An 18,585-nucleotide genomic window follows, 5' to 3' on the forward strand; every position below is an offset into this window, starting at 1 on the left:
TCTCATTCTGTCTCTCTGTAGTGTAAATCAGACCATCAGAGGGGTGGTCTGCCTCTCTCTCTTACAGCAGAGCGACTGGCCTCCGGTCTCTTATCATGTGATCACAATATGTGAAAATGAGCTTTCTGTGTCAGAGCAGATGTGTGTTGTACAACAGGACAGTACGTGACGCAAGCATTTTGTTCATTAGATCCAGAGAGATAAGAAAAGGGGAATTTTAGAAGACAATGTTAGAGCATGTATGAAACAATGGAAATGTAACCTGCTTTACATATTGCATAAAGTGCATGAAACAGAATCCGGTTGGTCTGGACACAAAGCTTCAGACTCAACTTAATTAGACGGCCTGAACACACAGATTTCTGTACTTCCAAAAACAGGGAATCAAGGTACACACTAACTTTCCTAAATTCCACTAATATTGTTTTGACTTGATTGAGGTGAAGTTAGTGTTGGCACATCTGTTCATTAATGGTTTAATGCCCTGCCACTGTAGGGCCAAGTAGGTTTGGTTATCATTTGCATAGGTATGTTAAAAAACAGGTTTAGCATTTCACCTCTATAACAGCAGCATACAAATGATGGACTTATACATTACACCTCTTGCAACTCTACCACAGGAAGTTCAGTTCGAGATTGGGGTATGTGCTAATATCAGTTAATGTACCCACAAGCAGCTAGCCTTAAGCAGAGAAGAGCGTCAGGCTACAGAGGTCTGGTGAGCCCATGCCTTTTTAATTTCACACTCCCAGGTTTCTTTCATTTTTTCAGAGTAGTCTTCAGTCCACACTGACATTGCCTCAAATAAAGTCACTAGAGGTGATTTAACAAACTTTTCACAGCTAATTCTGAAGCCACATGTGGCTTTTAAATTTTTTTTTTAACAAAGTTAGATGTACTCCTCAAGACCTTTAAATAGTCTACACTTTAATTTTGAAATTGGTGCATTTCCTCTCTAAGGAGAAGCGTATGCATCCTGAATTAAGAGGGACCAAGAATTGACCCTTGTGGAACTTCACAGAGCAGAGAGGCCTTTTTAATTTAAAGCTCCTGTGAGGAGGATTTTCGCTGGTCATGAAACAGACTGAAATTAATTCTGATTACTCTGTATGACCTACAAAAGCAAACCAGACCATCAACAACAAGACTGATTATTTCATGTTAAATGCCTGAAATTGCTGGCGGGGGGTAGGTGTCAGAGGAAGTGGTTAACTGCACGCTGCCTTTGTTTACATTTTCCAGGGCAAAAATGCATGGTGAGTGATACATATGAACGTTAAAGAAATAAGGATGAGATTTTTTTTGTTAAAAACCATCACTTCAGCATGGACAAATTCAGCAGAGATAAGAAGTATGGCTTTGTCCACAGGGGGCGCCAAAATCAACACAAACCGAAAGCTTCTCACAGCAGCTTTCCTTCCTCGCAGGAGACGTTTCTTGTTCTATGTGTAGTAAATAATTCAAAACAGGTCATAACTGAACAGTGCACTAACATAAACATCCTTAAAACGTTTTTAAAAAAGTAGAGCTACACGCAGAGCAGCATCATTATCGTACCAGGTAAAAACTGGACATGACTCAACTCGTGCATGTTTCCACTGCAGTGGCCACTGCATGCTTCTCTTATGCTGTCTGGTACCTCAGTAAAACAGATGTTACCCAACATACCAAGGGACTTTTATATCAAACTGGACTGGTCCATCCCGTTGTATGGTGTGTGTGTGCATTTGTGCATACTGTATTCTTATCACGGGCTTTGCTCTTGGGGTGTTAACACTATGGGCGCACTTCTGTGTTTCTTTTTCGTGCCTGTGCTCTCTGTGTATCCATGCCTTCTTCCGTGTTCATAGGGTGTTGAGCAGGGTCGTGTGGGTGCCCAGGGGTACGTCTGTGTATGTATGTGTGTGTATGTGAGGAGGCTCTGAGCCACTGTGGACCGCCCGCTAGGCCCTGTGACAGCCGGGGTCCTCCTCGTCAGTTGCGGCCCACTGCTCACTCAGACAGCGTTATTATGGGAGGCTTCCTGCTGTGATTCACCCTGACACATCCACGCACACATACATGCACACAAACCACACAAGCCTTGGTCTCTTGTGGCCCTTTCCCTGGGTGCTGTCCAACCAGGCCACAGCAGGGGCCACCTGCCCTTCACAGAAGGGGAAAGTAGCAATACTTGATATCTCAATTAAGTTGCCTTGGGAAGAGGGAGTTGTAGTGGTGATGGTGCTGTAAGAGAAGCAGAGATGAAACTTTATGTTTGTATTTCTGTCCTTCTCCGTGTGTGTTTCTGGCTCTCTTTGTGGTGAATATTGCCATGACAGTGAGATAGGGTTTCAGATTTCCACACACTTGAACCAAGCAGCCTGGATGAACAACAAGGAGGAATCTATTGTCTTGATGGGAGTTTCATTAAAACCCACTTGTTTAGTGCCCTTGTCCAGATTATTGTTTTCAAGCCCCCGGCGGATCACACTGAGCCTTCATCACAAAGTGCTGGCTGCTCTCAATAAGCCAGCCATATTTGCCCGTGCGTTCTCAATAGAAGGTGCTTCGGAAAGTGTTCATATCCTTGAGCTTTTCAAGAGTGATACACAAAGGCCATTGTGACCACTCAGAGGAAACGGGGGGGAAAATAAATGGCAAGCATAATACAGATTCTCAAGGGCCATGAAACATATTCTCCTCTGCGCTTTCACTGGAGCCATGACACTTACGCACCGCAAAAGTTATGACCAAGCTCTCGTTAAGATTAGTTAAAAACTAGTTTCTTTGTGTGGTTACTTCCCTAAACAAGGCCTGTTCATCGTCTACAAGGACAGGAAGACTAGGAGCAAGAAGCTTCACCCAAACACACACGCTCATGCATACACACACACATTCAAACCCCCATACCTGGCCCGTAATTACACGACAGCATGCGGGCGCACATCCTTGGCTGACAGTGTGTATAAACTCAGCCACAGATACGATCTAGCGAGGAGCTGCTCTTAATAAATATTAACAAACGCCATTCCCAAGTAGCCTCAATCCCCACAAGCACCTCCAATGCCAGTCGGCGCCTCAGCCAAGCTATCTCGCGTCACTACAGAACCTCTCTCCCCGCTGAATAGGCTGCTGTGCTTCCTCTAAGAAAGAGTTCAAAGAGCCAGAAAGGGCGCGGATGGGAGGGGAGCGTTGGGGGGTGAATGTGCTCGCTATACATGTTCTAACTCAATTCTTTTTTTATCTATAGGGAGCCGCCGACATCGTCATATGGGGAAATTAGCGGAAGTGGAATTTAAATCAGTGCTATCAGAACGGGGTTGCAGAGTGTTTGAACAGAATTTCACAACCTCGACTTCACCCCTGTGGTCGAATTGTTAGGGAATAAATTGTCTGTGTGAATGCAGAGGAGTTGGAATGAAGAGCTTTTGATGTCCTACAAAAACACGGATTGCCTATGCATACGTATGAAAATCACTGAGGCCATATGGAAATTTAATGATGCATTTTTAAAAGGGTATTAAATGAGTCTTGATCATACGATTTTCTAAGTGAGCCCTTAATTATCGCGCACGCATACACACACTGGGATGGACTCGAAAACAGCTGGGCAGGCATGTTAACATGACACATGCTCAAAGGTGATTGAAAACACATATGCACACACATATATAACCTACACACATAGGTGACATGGCAATGAGTTAAAGGTAAAAACATGGTAAGACTGCACAAAGCAAAGTGCTTTTACAGTGTTGCTGGTGTTTCTGCACAGGTGACAGGAGCATCTCAAAGCATGGAATCATTGCAACTTGATCTTAAAGGGGACATATTTAAGCTATGCAGTCAATTTTATATTATTCTAATGTGTCTGTTTTGTTGTAAAAATGTTATACATATTTTAATGTAATTATTTTTCTGAGCCTCTCCTTCTTCCTGAAGCGAACAAGCCTTTTTGCCATTCAAAGGTCAGACCTTAGCCACGATTGGCTGACAGTATTTGGAGTGACCGCATGGCACCTCCCCCCCTCCAAAGTTGTAGAAAACATGGCTGCTCTAGGATCGGTTATTCGGCCTTATGTGACGGTGAATGACAGCTGTTCTGAACGGCCCATTTCAGAGGCGACCTTTTTAAAAATGTACTTCTAGAAAAAGACAGAATTATGCAGTTTTCATTTTTTCACTGTGAACAATAAACACCCAAAAATGTGAAACCCGAAACAATATGGGAAAATTCATTTAGAAGGTATGGCCCCTTTAAGGTCACACAAAACCTCAAAACAAAACTAAGCTACACTGTTGAGAGAAAATAAATCTTATCTAAGCTTTTATTGTGAAACATTTTAAGAGAATATACTTAGAGAATATTCAACATTGCTGTTACATGTTGCATGTAGCAAAATTGTAATTGTAAAAACTGTAAATCACAGTATTTGCCGTATTGTGGCAAAATCCACAAACACACACACACACACACACACACACACACACACACACACACACACACACACACACACACATACAGTGACATGTACATGTAGACACACCCGCCCCACTCCCCCGCAGACTCAGTGAGGTGTGTTAGTAAGGTTTAAAGCCTGTATTGTTCCTGACCAGCCAACCTGTCTAGCACACTCCCCAGTCTCACTGCTCACCCCATTACACTTGGAAAACTGCAGGAAAATGGGAAAAGACAAGAAAAGAAAAAAGGGAGAGGAGGTGGACGCTGGAGGGATGGAATAAAGGAAAAGGAAAAAGGGGGAGAAAAAAAGAGGGCTGAGACCCTTCACATCTGTCTCGGTACAATGTCAGCGCCTGCCTTTGAGTCGGTGGGGTTAAAAGAGGAGGCAGATCTCGCCGTGAACGCTGTTAAATGGTTCAGTGGTTTGACAGTGGCTGATGCTACAGACAGCGCTGCTCCCCTGGGAGCCCGCACAGTCTCCCAGGCATGGCTCTTATCAAAATATACCTACCGCCTGCCTCTGCCGCAGAAATAAACAATAACACAGCAGGGAAGGAGGGAGAGATCTAAGGAGTCATTGGGTGCTTATGAAAATAGAATCACTTTCTTTTTTTACCACTGTCATAATTGTCGTGACAATTATGGGCGTAGCATACAGTATAGACAGTAGAGTGTGAAAGCAGATTATACATTAATGTTCAAGCTTTGGCTCTTACGGAGCCACGGGCGTTTGGGCGGTGGATATTGAGCTTTATTTTGGGGTGGGGGGACTTAAAACATGAACAACACAAAAATGTAATCCCAGTTGTAGCCCTCAAAGCTGTGTTGCAGCTGATAGTCAAACACACACACATACACACACACTTAAAACCAGCACAGGCAAAACTGCTCCATTTTACCATCATTACACAGCACGGGTCCCCCGCTCCCTTTGGAGCCGTGTTCTGCCTCCGGTGCTACATTTGACGGTTTGTTGAGCGGCACGTAGGTGTGTAGCCTCCGCCGCGTTACGTGATCAAACAGCCCAACTGACGCATGGCCAATTATCCTGGCTGCCTCCTCTCATCTCACATTTAAGGAGAGGGAAAGTAAAAACCAGAGAGGGAGATGGAAAGAGAGAGATGGAGGGAGGGAGAGCGGGTGCGAAAAGACGCGGGGCTGGTGGTGTGTTTATCGAAGAATGGCAGATGTAAAAGCACTCCTCTCCCCGTTCCGCAGGGAAGCTGACATGTGCACCATTTTTGAAAAAAGTAAACAATGGCTCACACACTTTAGATTTTTTTTTTGTGTTGTGAATCTTTACCCTCAGCAGGCTGTAAATAGGCCAATACGAAGCAAACAAAGAGAATATGTGGGGAATTAAGTATCAAAAGTGACACGGCGTGTGAAGGTCTGCTCCTCTCTTGTCTCAGTGTATAACATCACAGTGACACATTCTGCATTTGTGGCAAATATTTAAAGTACTTCTTCAATTCTGTCAAATATCCACTGCGCTGTGAAACAAGGTCGAGAACCACACGCCTACACAAACTCTTTCTCAAAGCCCCGTTGTTCTCTCCGTATGGCTGTATCACTTCTCGGAAGTGAGAGGAAGGTTAACACAAATCAATTTCTCTTCTCCACTGTGAGGTCATGAGGATGTGTGAAGGCTTAGCTGCTCATCCCCTTGTCATCTTTAACTAAACTTTATTTTGTTTTGTTCCTTTTTAAGGGAACTTGTATTAAGAGGACAGAAGATAATTCATACTATTCTTCATGAGGGCGCAGCACTTATTGCCTAAGGTTCAAGGTGTAGGAGTGAATTAACAGTGGTTTACACACGCTGTCAACAGACCTTGGATTTGGCACGGACATTTCCTTGGACCAGAGCTCGTCACAGTCATAGATAAACTATGTGCTAAATAGTGTTTCGAAGTAGCTTCAAAAGCAGCCTTGGCCCTGGAAGTGCTGCTCTTCTCTTTTTGTTGGTAAAGAGGAAATTGAGGCAGACAGGAAAGAGGGCAGTAAAAAGAAAGCAATTACAATGGGAACAGCAGTTACTGACAATCTCTTACAGGGGCCTTGGCTCTGGCGCAGATCACTACACACTGCTGCTGGAAAGTAACAGAAAAGTAAAAATGGTGAGAGAAAATTGTTAGCCTTTATTTGGTAACAGTAAGGAGCAGGAGGAGACGGATGAAGTTCAGAAACAGGAGGAAAGAAACTCATGTATTGCACGTCTGAATAAACCCACAGAACTAATAACCACACACCAGAAGAAAGAGAGAGAAAAACTTTTACATTTAAAGAACACTTACCTACGGTGGCTCGAGACCTGGCTGAATACTTCTTGATCTTGCTGCTGAGCGTGGTGTTGTCCCTCAGGGCCGTTTCACACTCTCTCTCCATCATGGAGGCCAGCTCTCGGGCCACGGTGCTGAGGTAGGCCGCGTTAATGAAACCCAGGATGGTGTGCGGTTCTGCTAGTCTTGAGAGGACATGCAGCTCCTCTGTGAGAGCTTGGGTCAGAGCTGGGACTACCGACCGGAAGCCTGCAGCCAGTCTGTCAAAGCCGGTCTCAGCACCTGGGCTCGTGCTCACGGCAGAGAGCAGGAGAAGCAGCACGGACTGGCTTCTCAGACCCTAGAAGATTGCAATCAAGGAACTATATCATACACACCTCTTAACATATAAAGTATGTATGACATAAAAAGACTATATTTTACTAGATTGTTGCCTATAATATCATAACTTTTTTCCTCCACCTGGTAATGTGCGAGCACCTCCGACTCAGGGTAAAGAAAGAACAGCTGTTGCAGGCAATGGACTCGTTCAGAGATGTTCAGAGTGGAAATATGTGTGGGTGCTGGATGTTCTGGACAGCGGTGGGACAGCCGGTCCAGCAGGTGGCGACGCAGCTGGAGACGCACATCATCCCATGCCTCCTGGATCTAAAGGAAATGATAAACAGCACAGTGAGAGGTTGGCTCTTAATACTAATCATTTGCAGAGGCATTACCCAGGCATAAAATATCCTGGACAGGTAAGTATGTCTTTATTTTAGCATAAACTCAACTACTAAATTACATATAAGTTAAAAGGATAGGTTCATGTGTATCTTAAACAACAATTACATGTGTTAAGCCCCTTAGGTTGTTTAAATCATTCATCCTGTCCATACCAGCCAATAAAATATTTCCCAATCATTGCCCTGTGCATGAATTCATTCCAAATTGTAGGTGAAGCTAATATGCTAAGCTAATTATAATATTACTTAGGTTGACGTTGCTTTAGTAAAGGAACTGATTTTTTCAAAAGCACATATATTACCTCTAATGAGGCGTCATCTCTGACTGTATGCACCAAGCTCATAGAGGAGGTATTCAGTTGAGGATGAAGAGAAGACGATGAGGAGGAGAAGGAGGAAGGGGTACAAGGAAAGCAGACGCCACACTGTGCGGACAGATTCAGCAGGAGTTGAAGCGCCACCTCCTCTTTGCCTTCCCCGTCAGACCTAAGGTACTGTTGCTGAGTGGAACAGAGAGGAAAGGAGACGTTAATGTCACTGGAGGGGGAAGAAAAGTACCTGAAGTTAGGAGCTGTGGACAATGCAGAATGAATAGCTATTTCATGAGCAACATCAAAACTTTTAATAAACGGTGCAGCAGATCAACAGATAGCTAAATGTTCATAATGGAATTTTTCTGCAATCAGTCATCAGTCTTGTGTCATTATCTGTGAAATACTTAAAACAAATGGTATTGTTATTAATATTATAATCATCAGTCAGTGTTATCATCACCCTCATGTATTACCAAAGCTCTGAAGAAGTCCATGAGCTCCTGATGTCCGGTGGAAACAGGCCTGACACTGCTGTGCCCTCTCAGGTTGAACCACTGCAGGCAGTCTGAGGGGCTCGGCGGACGCTCGCCTGCCCGGGAGTCTCCCATTTTGGCCTGGAGCTCCTTCAGCTGCTGTTCAATACTGAGAGAGAGAGAGAGAGAGAGAGAGAGAAAAACAACAAGCTTAAAGCAACTAAAGTTAATGCTAATTTAGGATATTTAGGGGAAACACAACCCCAAACTTTTTCATATTTTGACGCTGACCGCCAAGAGTTTGAGTACAGAACCAGCATACACAAATAAAACCCTGCTGCTGCTGCAACACACACACACACAATCACATAAACACCATGTTAAGGATGCACGCAGACCTACACACCCCGTCATGTTTGTCTCTGTCCCTCACTCTCATTCAGTGCCCGCGCCGTGAGAAGACGCATCAACAGTAATGAACACAGACATCGATATATCAGCGTGTGAGAGTGTGTGCTAAGCATCTGGCGTGAAGTGGTGTTACAGGCGACGGCAGGCATCTGAGACGCAAGCTTCTACTGCTCACGTCTCGGTCTTCCCCCTGACACACACACACACACATACACAACTCTCTTGATTTTAACAGACTGCATCAGCTATTCCGTTTCCCCTTTAATATGACGGATTAGAAATGACATCTTTGGGCTCGACATGTTCAGTCATTTCCATGCAAATCAATGCATATATATTTGGCCATGTAAGGCAGTGTGTAAGTGTGTGTGCTCGTGTGTGTAGGCCTACATACCTGCTTAATTAAACATGTGAGGGTGTTGTCAATCTCGGAACCCAACAGCTAGCGTACGTGACAGAGCCTACAGCAACATTTTATCCTCTTTATGTTCAATCACATATTGAAATAAATAATCTATATGATACAGCAATATTAATTAGCTGCAGACCTACATGCTTGTATGTGTGTGTGTGTTAGCATGCATGCCTCAGAGCTGAAGTGTCATTTCCCCATCAGGCAGCTCATCCCATACTGCAGGTCTATAAACCGCCTCCTGCCTGCTCCTGGGCCATGAACGCATCCAGATGTCTTACAATGGCAACACATTAAATAACCGTTCAATGTGACACACTTTGGTTTCAGAGGGGAAAAACGCAGGGGGGATAAAATGTTATAGACTGTTACAAAGCGTTATCCTCTACGTTCACTATCACACTCTCTCTGTTTAACTATCCACTCCTCTCTCTGTCTCTCTTCTTCTTTAGGCCGAACTTAAGCTTCATCGCACTTTTACTCTCCTGCTGACAGAAACCTTGACTATAAACCTGGCTTGCTCCGTACTCAAACCCGTTACAAATAAAGGCCTTCATCACATTTTTCCAACCGGGATCTCTTAACTATTCTTGCCCAAAGCTCACTAGCTGTAAAACACGGCTTCAGCAAGGTCAAAGCATAACCGGTGTGGCTCATGGTAGCCTAAGGCGCTGTGTGTAAAATTAATAGACACCACTTTAAACAACAGAAGAGGTGTTTGTTTGTTTGTGCGACCTTTGACTTTGCTTCTGTAAGGAGAATATAAAAATGATTACCTGACTAGTTCTGGACACTTACATAACCGAATATAAAGACAGGGAATGTACCTTAAATCAGGAAACATTATTAAGAAATGGGGCATTTTTTCTCTCATATGTCTTGCAATGAAATCTCGCTGTAGATTAAATGGCAGCACAGAGAACTGTATGTGCCTTTATGGTATGTCATAAAATATGGATGTTCGTTCTGGGCTCCACCCCAGGACTTCACACTGACAGCAGGTTTCAAATGGGCCTCCATCTGTACCTCACTTTTATCTGACTCTCTGAAGTTCATTAAAACTAGAAACGTAAGTACACTACATTGTAGATACGAGCTGGGTGACTTTTCTCGTTGTTCTCTTAAGTTGAGGTGAGATCGAACTTCCTACGACATCCACCTTGATAACCTGGGACTCTTGGCAGAGGTAGAGCAGTCTCAGGGACTCATTTTGCCATATGTGGACACAAACAGGAAGAGATTGTTGACTTGTAACACATACGATGATATTGACTTCAACGAGAATGATCATACTCCTTCTCTTGTTCCACTCCCGATCACCTCACTCCTGCCTTCCCTCTAATGGCGACAGCAGCAGCACTCGCCTCTTCAGGTTCATTTCCAAGCCTTTCCTCCCTTGTTTTTCTCTCTATTTCCCCTTTTTCTTTTCTCTCTCCTCGAAACTCTTACTTCCCTGATTTTCTTTTCTTTACTCCCGCCTTTCAATTACCCCTCCTTAGGGCCTTGTGCTGTAAGTTATAAAGTCAACGTGGATGGTCTGTGTCAAGAAGTCCATCCAGCTCTCTTCAATGTTGCGACCTTTTGCCCGCCGGTGTAAAAGCTACCTGCAGCCTAATCAACTTGGCCGGATTAGCTCCAAACCTGATGACTTCCCGTTGCCAGCAGCTCAGACTCTGAGCAAAGAGACAGAAAGAGAATGAGAGAAAAGGGAGGTAAAAACGGGTGGAAAACAGAGGAGTCACAGAAAATAAAACCACTCTACTTTCCGAGTGAAGACGACAATGGACAAACCTGTAATGGCAAAAACGCGAGAGCAGAGCTCAACAAAAGAGGCGCAGAATGAGAACAGAGGCAGAGGAAACCAGGAGGAAAGGATTCTTTAGGCCTCTTGACAAACATGTCAATCATTTTACCCTAACTGACACACACACATACACTCACGCTCTCACTTTCACCGCCGAAGTGAAATCTAATTGTTTTTCAGACCGGCCTAGTCTGACAGTCGACACCGCAACCGTGCTCCCCCCCCAACCTTCACCACCGCTGAGAGAGAGAGGGAACAACCGGAGGTCTTTTATTAGATATGATGGCACATTTCACAGCTCCCTGACTTACAGAAACCCAATCCCGCGATTAGTCAGCGCTTTGACGTTATCTTAAGTTCCTTGTCAGAATTAATTTAGTGTGGGTGGGCTGCTGTGGGGCTGTCTGTCTGTCGCGCTCCGCTCCCCTCTGCTCGCCTACAGGAGGTGGGGGGTTGGAGGCAACGGGGGCAGGCAGGAAGATCCCTTTCAAATAAGCCCCAGCTCCAGTCAGTGCCAAACCAGCCGCCTGAGAACTGAATATCTCCTCCATCAAAGGGCCCCTTTCTGCGAGGGGAAAGGGAGTGAATGGGCTTGAATGAACAGGCTGAAAACAGATCCCGTCCTGGCCCGGCCTGTCGCCCACTTAGTGCCCGGAGCCCCCCAAGCCCGGCCAATGATACCGGAGAACCGATACAGCTGATAGACTAACTTAACACACGTGTCACGCACAGCTAAACACAAGATCAACTACATACTGCGAGGACTACAGATCAGTATTTTTGTGCATTGAAAAGGAACCTTGCACGGTATTTTACTGAAGCACACTCACACTGTTTGCAAAATCCTGACTATCAGAAGCACTTACACAGAATCAAATGTAAAAGCACTGATATTGAACCCTGATCAAGATTGGCAGGCGACTACTGAGAGCCATTTGCTGTGCCAGTGTGAAACTAGAGGCCAGTGTGCAGCCTGCAGGCCTGTGCTGACACTTCATTAGAGGTCTTTTCCTTGTGGCCTCAAACTCTGCACAGCTCTCCACTGTCCCATCTGATGAAAACTGATGGATTACAGCATTTCAATTTGGGGGAGCCAGCTCTGATGTCAGCCTATCTTAATCTCCTGCAATTAGGGAGCAGCTCTTAGGCAAATCTGTGACATCTGAGAAGTGGGAGCAGGCCAGTCACTCTGACCCATAGACAGGTTGAAGTCACTGCTGTGTGCAGCTCTGTCTCCTCCATCTCTCTGCTTCCCTTTCCTCTCCTGCACTTCCGTAATTTGTCCCAGACACTGATAAGTCAATTAGGCGGCAGGTGAATGAGCTGTGGATGTGTGTGTGTGTGTGTGTCTGTCTGCAGCCCACCCTGGTTGCGAGGAAAGAAAGGCCTTGCTAGATGTTGTTAGCCAGGATACCTGTCCTGAAGTCTGGTAGGAAGTTGGCTGCAGCCTGACAGACACTGACCATTGCTCCCCCACAGCGAGAGGAGGATTGCCTTATTTTTAGCCCCATTCTCCATTATCTGGATGCTTTGTTCTCATAATGGTTATCCCTCTCCCATCTGCAGGAACACAAAATAACCCTTTAATGCTTAGAAAGCAGAAAAATGGCCCGGCCTTCGGTAATAAGCCTTGAATTACCTACCCAAGGGTTTTCGTTTCAAGATGTGGAATCTTCAATTATTATGTTCCCATTTAGAAGGAGGAAGGAAAGAAAGAGAGAGAAGGGGAGGGAGACAGTGAGAGAGAGAGAGAGTGACGAAGACATGAGTCCCAGACACTAATGGTGCCAGAGTGAGGCTTTGTTCACTTGCTACATTTAGTCTGTCCTTCATCATCTGCCCTCAGCCTCACAACGCCAAAAACGATAAAAGACCTGAAATATAGATTTCTCTTTTTCTTCTCGCCCCAAATGTCTCTCTCTTTTTTTCAGTCTATTTGTGCTCTCAGCCATCCCCGTCCACTGTCACTGACAGATGTCTACATTTCAGGCTTTAGTGACGGAGCACAGGAAACAGAATCTAATCTGAGTTGTAAACCAGCATTTTCCTTCACAAGACTGTTCCAGTTATTAATACAATTCTTCCTTAAGTTTATGTTATCAAATACTGAAACATACATCTCAGGAACATCGTTAGATACTTCTCAATCTCGGATCCCAAAGGCACAGAGACAACTTCTTCTGTGTATCTTGGTACCTTTAATGTCCGCCACAACCGTGATACATCACCTCACTTTAGTAAAACAATATCACTCCGCCAATCTTAATCATCAGTAACCTTACAGGCAGAGTGCACCATGTCAAAGCTTATAGAATAAAAGGAACAGAATACCATGTAAATACAAATGTTAGCCCTTAAATCAAATTGTGTAGAATATCTTAATTACATAAGAAAAAGGAAATCTACAACATAAATCTCATCTTACATTGTATGTTAGGTATCTCGCTCATCTGAAAATGAATCCTTTTTTAATTGAAAGTATCACTCCACTTTCTAGGCATGCTCAGCGATGAGGGTTATACTTAAAACTAAAAACACCTGACATTTAAACTGTGTTTAAATCTACTATTTACTTTTTAAATTAGCCTTCAGTGTGTGTTTTTAAAAATACAGTCATTAAGGTACCTCTAGCTTGGCCTGTTAGGGGATGCCTGTTGGCCTGGGTTAGTGGATGCCTTCATTAAAGAGATGAGCATGACTGAACTTTGTTGAGAGATAAGGAGAAAGTAAAGGTGTAGTCTTTTTAAGCTTTTAATGATAATGTATCAATTATTAATAATTATTAATTTAATAATAATTCCATCCTGGAGCAATGCAAACAATATTTTTAAGTCTGTGTCTCTTTCAACGTATTCTGCAAGTGTCTGAACACCGTCAGCATTTTAATAATGAGAGCATGTTTTCCCACCTTCAGAGTGAGACGTCTTCTCCCCCTAATCTTCGCACGAAATGAACAACAAGTTCCACAAAAGTGAAGTATTATAATCCTTCAAAGTAAACATGAAGCTTTAATTGTGTTTTGTTAAAGTTACAGTTTAACATTTTTTATTTTATTGTGTTATTGTGTGTTCTTGCACTAAACTGCGCATTATATTGTGCTCCACTTCCTGTCATTCACCTGAGATTCACAGACAGAAATGGGAGCCCCCACCAAGAGATAATCCCTAAAAACAGGCTGCTGTAAAAACTTTACTGTCACTTCTGTGTCTTCTTATTAAGGGAGCCTCTGTCAGCTGGGACAGTACTTAAAAAGTGATGAAAAGCAAGAAAAGGAGACCGGGGGCCGCTTAAAGAAAGGGGTAAATCTCTAAACCCAAAACCCCAATGAAAATAAGAATAGTGAATAGTGAATCATATCGAAATTGCAATATAAGTCAAAATAATCGCAATTAGATATTTTGTCAAAATCGTTCAGCCCTCGTTTCCCCCGCTGTCGCATAAATACAGAAGAACAACATATAACAAAGTTGTTCTCACACTGGACAGCGAGGTGAGAGAGCTTCTTCTGATCCGGAAGTTTCCGTCAGTCGGTGCTGCAGCAGAGACCGAAAGGAGTATACTCCACTGGCAATGGGAAAGGAGACAATCGGCATTCATTAGTGGGTCTTCCCGGGTCTGAAAAACCTGCGTCAATGCGCTACTTTTGGTGGGAAAGGGATATAAATGACAGAACTATTCTCATTTAAGGTAACGCTTTTGCTACTCTGACTAACCTGTTGGCGTTTAGGTTGAGTTTCTCCTCTGTGTCTTTTAGGAGCTGTTCAAAGTCTAATTCACTGGACACCCCTGGAACCAGCAGCTCCACAAAGGCATGGTCTTCAGGAAAATCCCCCGGCCACTCCATGCTAGTCCACAGTGGGAAAGAACTAGAGAGAGAGAGAGAGAAAAGGGAGAGGTGACCTTATTGTATAACATTAGAAACACTACACATGACATGGACCAGCTCATAGAAGAAAATAATGAGAGAGACAGCACTGGTGTCAGGATTAAATCAACAATTTAGCCTGACACCAAATAACAGAGATCTGGAGGGTTGTATTATCACAGCTGTCTGTCAAGAAACTAAACACACATCATGCACATTGCGCGCACACACACACACACACACACACACACACACACACACACACACACACACATACAGAGTCATACGGCTTGTGGTAATTTGAAATTTCCTCCAACAGCAGTCTTATTAGGGGACACAAATCAATTGCACCTGAAACACCTACAAATAAAGAAGCTTATCATCAGTATAACAGTCTCTTTCCTCAGACCCCCTGATCAAAATGCATTGCCTCAGCCCCTCACCATTTCCACCTGCTGACACTACAGTGAGTTAACACAGGAAAAAAATAGACCAAATAAATAAACAATGAGGTGAGATGCTCTTCAGTCAAGGCTTTAAATAAACAACTCATCTCCTTACGTCTCTGCCAGAACTGAGGGCCGCCCCCCCTACCCCCGTGGTGCTTAACGCTCATGCTAACAGCCAATCCCACGCCGCTGCCGCGTTGCTGGGTCTCATATCAACATTGTCATCAACGCGAGTCAAGTGGAAGGTAATGGAGAGTGTCTGTGTCAATTTGGCTTTCTCACACTCCTCCGCCTCTCGCCCCTTTTCCTCGTCATCTGCTCTGATTTTAATAATCCCTGTCAAACTCCAAACAGCTCCCCGCACTGCGCTCCGCTTCTCCGCCGCTGCATACAGTCTGTGCCACTCTCCCTGACAGGGCAGACAGGAAGCTCAACATTCATTTAGCCTGCACAAAGGGAGGCCTGTCCAGCTGGACAAATATTATTTTCCTCTGCTGACAGCCTCACCAGTTAAGCTTGTCCTTTATTATTTCTGCCTCTCTTCTTCTCTCTTACTGTTTCCCCTCATCATCACGCTCCCTCCGCGCCACTGTTTGAGAAGGCAGCCATTGCTGAAAGGGGAGAAGATTTTAAGTCCATGGATTAGAAACTCAACATTGTAATTATATGGACTGAGCCAGACAGTGTGTGCGCACACGCGACTTTGAATGGTGTCTGTTTATACCTCTCTTTATGTGTATGAAAACAGACAAAGCAGATGGACAGCAGGTCTGAATGTGTACACTGTATGTCTGCTGGGTGTCTACCTCCTGCTCAGCCAACATATCATCTGTTATCTTAAGTGTGTACATGTGAGCGCGTGTGTGTCAGGATTCTCCAAGCAGCACACAGGGCCTCATTAGTACAAGACTTTAAATCATCTGGTCTCCATTGTCTTGTCATTAGCTCTTTACAAAGCAGATGTTGGAGAAGCCCTTGTGTGTTTCACAGTGTTGCAACAGGGACAACTGGGCCAGGCGCTGAGACATCCACTCCACATCTATTAGAACAGGGGAAGAAACACAGTCACACACACACACACACACATCACTGTCCTCACTCTCTTGCCGCTGCCTGTCTACCCCAGCTAGGCTAACACACAGGCCCATTTACAGTAATGAGTTTGTCCTGAAATATTTAGCAGCGCGTCCCCCAGGCCACCGCTTTAAAGCCACTTAGAGCATGTCAAGTTAAAGTCAACATTATTTTAAAAGGGGTACCTAACAGTCGGCTGTAGAGGAAACATAATAAATTAAATAGGTGCATATTCTAAGATCACAATACTGCTGAGAACTATCTGATGCGTGCCCAAGGGGGGAGCAGGGCTTCACTGTAACTGTGCAAACATGTGCACTGTAAGTAAATGCTTCTGACTGATTTTCTTCTGTAGCTTTAGCCTCATCAGATTTGATACAGTGACATTGCTGCTCAATTTACATGGCACTTTCTCTTGTTAATTTATATCGGCCACTTTCTTTTTTTACCACAGGGAAATATGTGGACGTAATATATTCCTAAAATATGTGTAAGACCGGTCTGAAATAGTGGTGCAACACCCTGGCACCATCATAACAAATGCCTCTGTGATTAGCCTACTCTGAGGGAATGAATAATACATCACTTTAATCCTGATACTACTTGTCATTGCTGTATCATTCAACAGTGTTAAAGTAGCCTGAGCAATGAGTCAATTATTACTTTTGAAAAACAAGTCAATATTGTCACAGGTCATTGTAGTGCAGCTTACTGCATCAGAACTTACGACAGGATAAATGGCCTAGACAACAAACACATAAACCTAAAAGTTGCATAGTATTTGATAACTTCACAAGGGGCAATGAAGTGTCAAGTACATTGGATGCTTATTAATACATTGTAAACTGCAACAATACATAGTGTTCAGTAGTGCTGCCACTCGCGAGTACTTTCATTGTAAATAAATGTCTTGTAAGTGACCCATGTTTAAGTCTGTACAATTTTAGATAAAAGCCAAAAGTACTCATCCCAATTTGCTAGACGCCTGACTGAAAAATCTTCTTAATTCTTATTTCATCCAGACAACGATCTTAAACCCAAAACTTATTAAATTAACAGTATTCCAGTATAAAACACAGGAGAGCAGAAAATCGTCACATTTGAGAAGCTAGAGCTGAAGTGATTTTTTTGTCAAATATTTACTTACCACATGAATAGATTGCAACAGATCACTGAGAGTCTAGCTGAACAGCCAACCATCGTTTTTAACCAAATAAATAATTAGGTCTTTTTTTTTTTTTTTTACCAATCACCAGCTGTAAACCAAAATATATTCAACTGGCATTCATGTGTAACAGAGAAAAGTGTACCCAGCAAAAATGTGATATATTTGTTTCCCTTATTATAATTAATATATTAATATTTTATTGATTATAAATATTATTGTTGATTATTAATAGATAGATAGATAGATAGATAGATAGATGTACTTTATTGATCCCAAAGTTGGAAATTGTGGCGTTACAACTGCAGGTTATCAAAGCAAATACAGCACAGGAGAAAATAAATACACAGCCAAAATTACCCTAAACATTAGAAAATTAACCACTTCTGTACGATTGATCTGGATAATGTTTCTCACAGATCATTTGATTATACTTTATTCTGACAGTATTTTCCCGCCTGCTACAAGCTGGTGTTAGCCCTTAGTATATATTATTAGATGTAAACAACGAATCAGTGAGAGAAAAAGACCTTGGACTGTTAATGCAGAGCTGTTGACTTGTTTGTTGTGGTAGTTGACCACGTGATCAGACACATAACAGTTACAGATCCATTAGATCACAGCAGGTTGTCTCCGAACAGCAATGCACTTGTTCATTTTTACAGGTCAACTGAGGCTTTTTTTATTGCATTCTCATTCCACCCATGTAACATAAACATTTGCATTGATTCAGGTTTGCCTTGAGTGGCCACATGTGTGTAATTTAAGTATCTTACCTTCTACAAACTCCTTTTATTCGTGTCTCGATTCGATGTTGCTCCGTTACAAGCAAGTGAAAATATGTTTCTCACTTGCCATCACTTAATGCGGACATTTGCCCACAAAAGCTATTTCTACATATAACAAAACGGTAAAAGTCATAAATATGTCACCGCGTGATATAATTAAATGACTGTGATTGAAAGCTTAAAACTGACATCGTCACTAAACGTTAACTGAACAATGTCCAACAGTTTCTGCAAACAACCGTGCTGTTTCACATGCAGTCTCTTTGTCGGAATAAAATCACATTTATCGATTGATTATTACCGTTAATCAGTAATGCACGTTATCCAGTTATTGTGGTTATTTCCGGGGACAGAAAGCGTCCGTGACAACAACCCGGAA

General features: G+C 43.3%; 1 protein-coding gene across 1 annotated transcript in view; it reads right to left on the reverse strand.

Annotated features, from left to right (window-relative positions):
• kiaa0825 (KIAA0825 ortholog) overlaps positions 1-14,709 on the reverse strand; it is a 114,379-nt gene extending 99,670 nt beyond the window's left edge. The window contains exons 1-5 of the mRNA XM_069683556.1: positions 14,579-14,709; positions 8,239-8,407; positions 7,754-7,951; positions 7,189-7,374; positions 6,742-7,066 (exon numbers count right to left, since the gene is read on the reverse strand). Of these exons, the coding sequence (XP_069539657.1) occupies positions 6,742-7,066; positions 7,189-7,374; positions 7,754-7,951; positions 8,239-8,407; positions 14,579-14,709 (1,009 nt within the window). The remainder of the gene's footprint in view (positions 1-6,741; positions 7,067-7,188; positions 7,375-7,753; positions 7,952-8,238; positions 8,408-14,578) is intronic.
• Positions 14,710-18,585: the final 3,876 nt, after the last annotated feature.

This window comes from Semicossyphus pulcher, unplaced genomic scaffold (assembly GCF_022749685.1).
Source record: "Semicossyphus pulcher isolate SPU_LCO1_2020_fin unplaced genomic scaffold, fSemPul1.0.p SCAF_6, whole genome shotgun sequence".
Classification (NCBI taxonomy): Eukaryota; Metazoa; Chordata; class Actinopteri; order Labriformes; family Labridae; genus Semicossyphus; species Semicossyphus pulcher.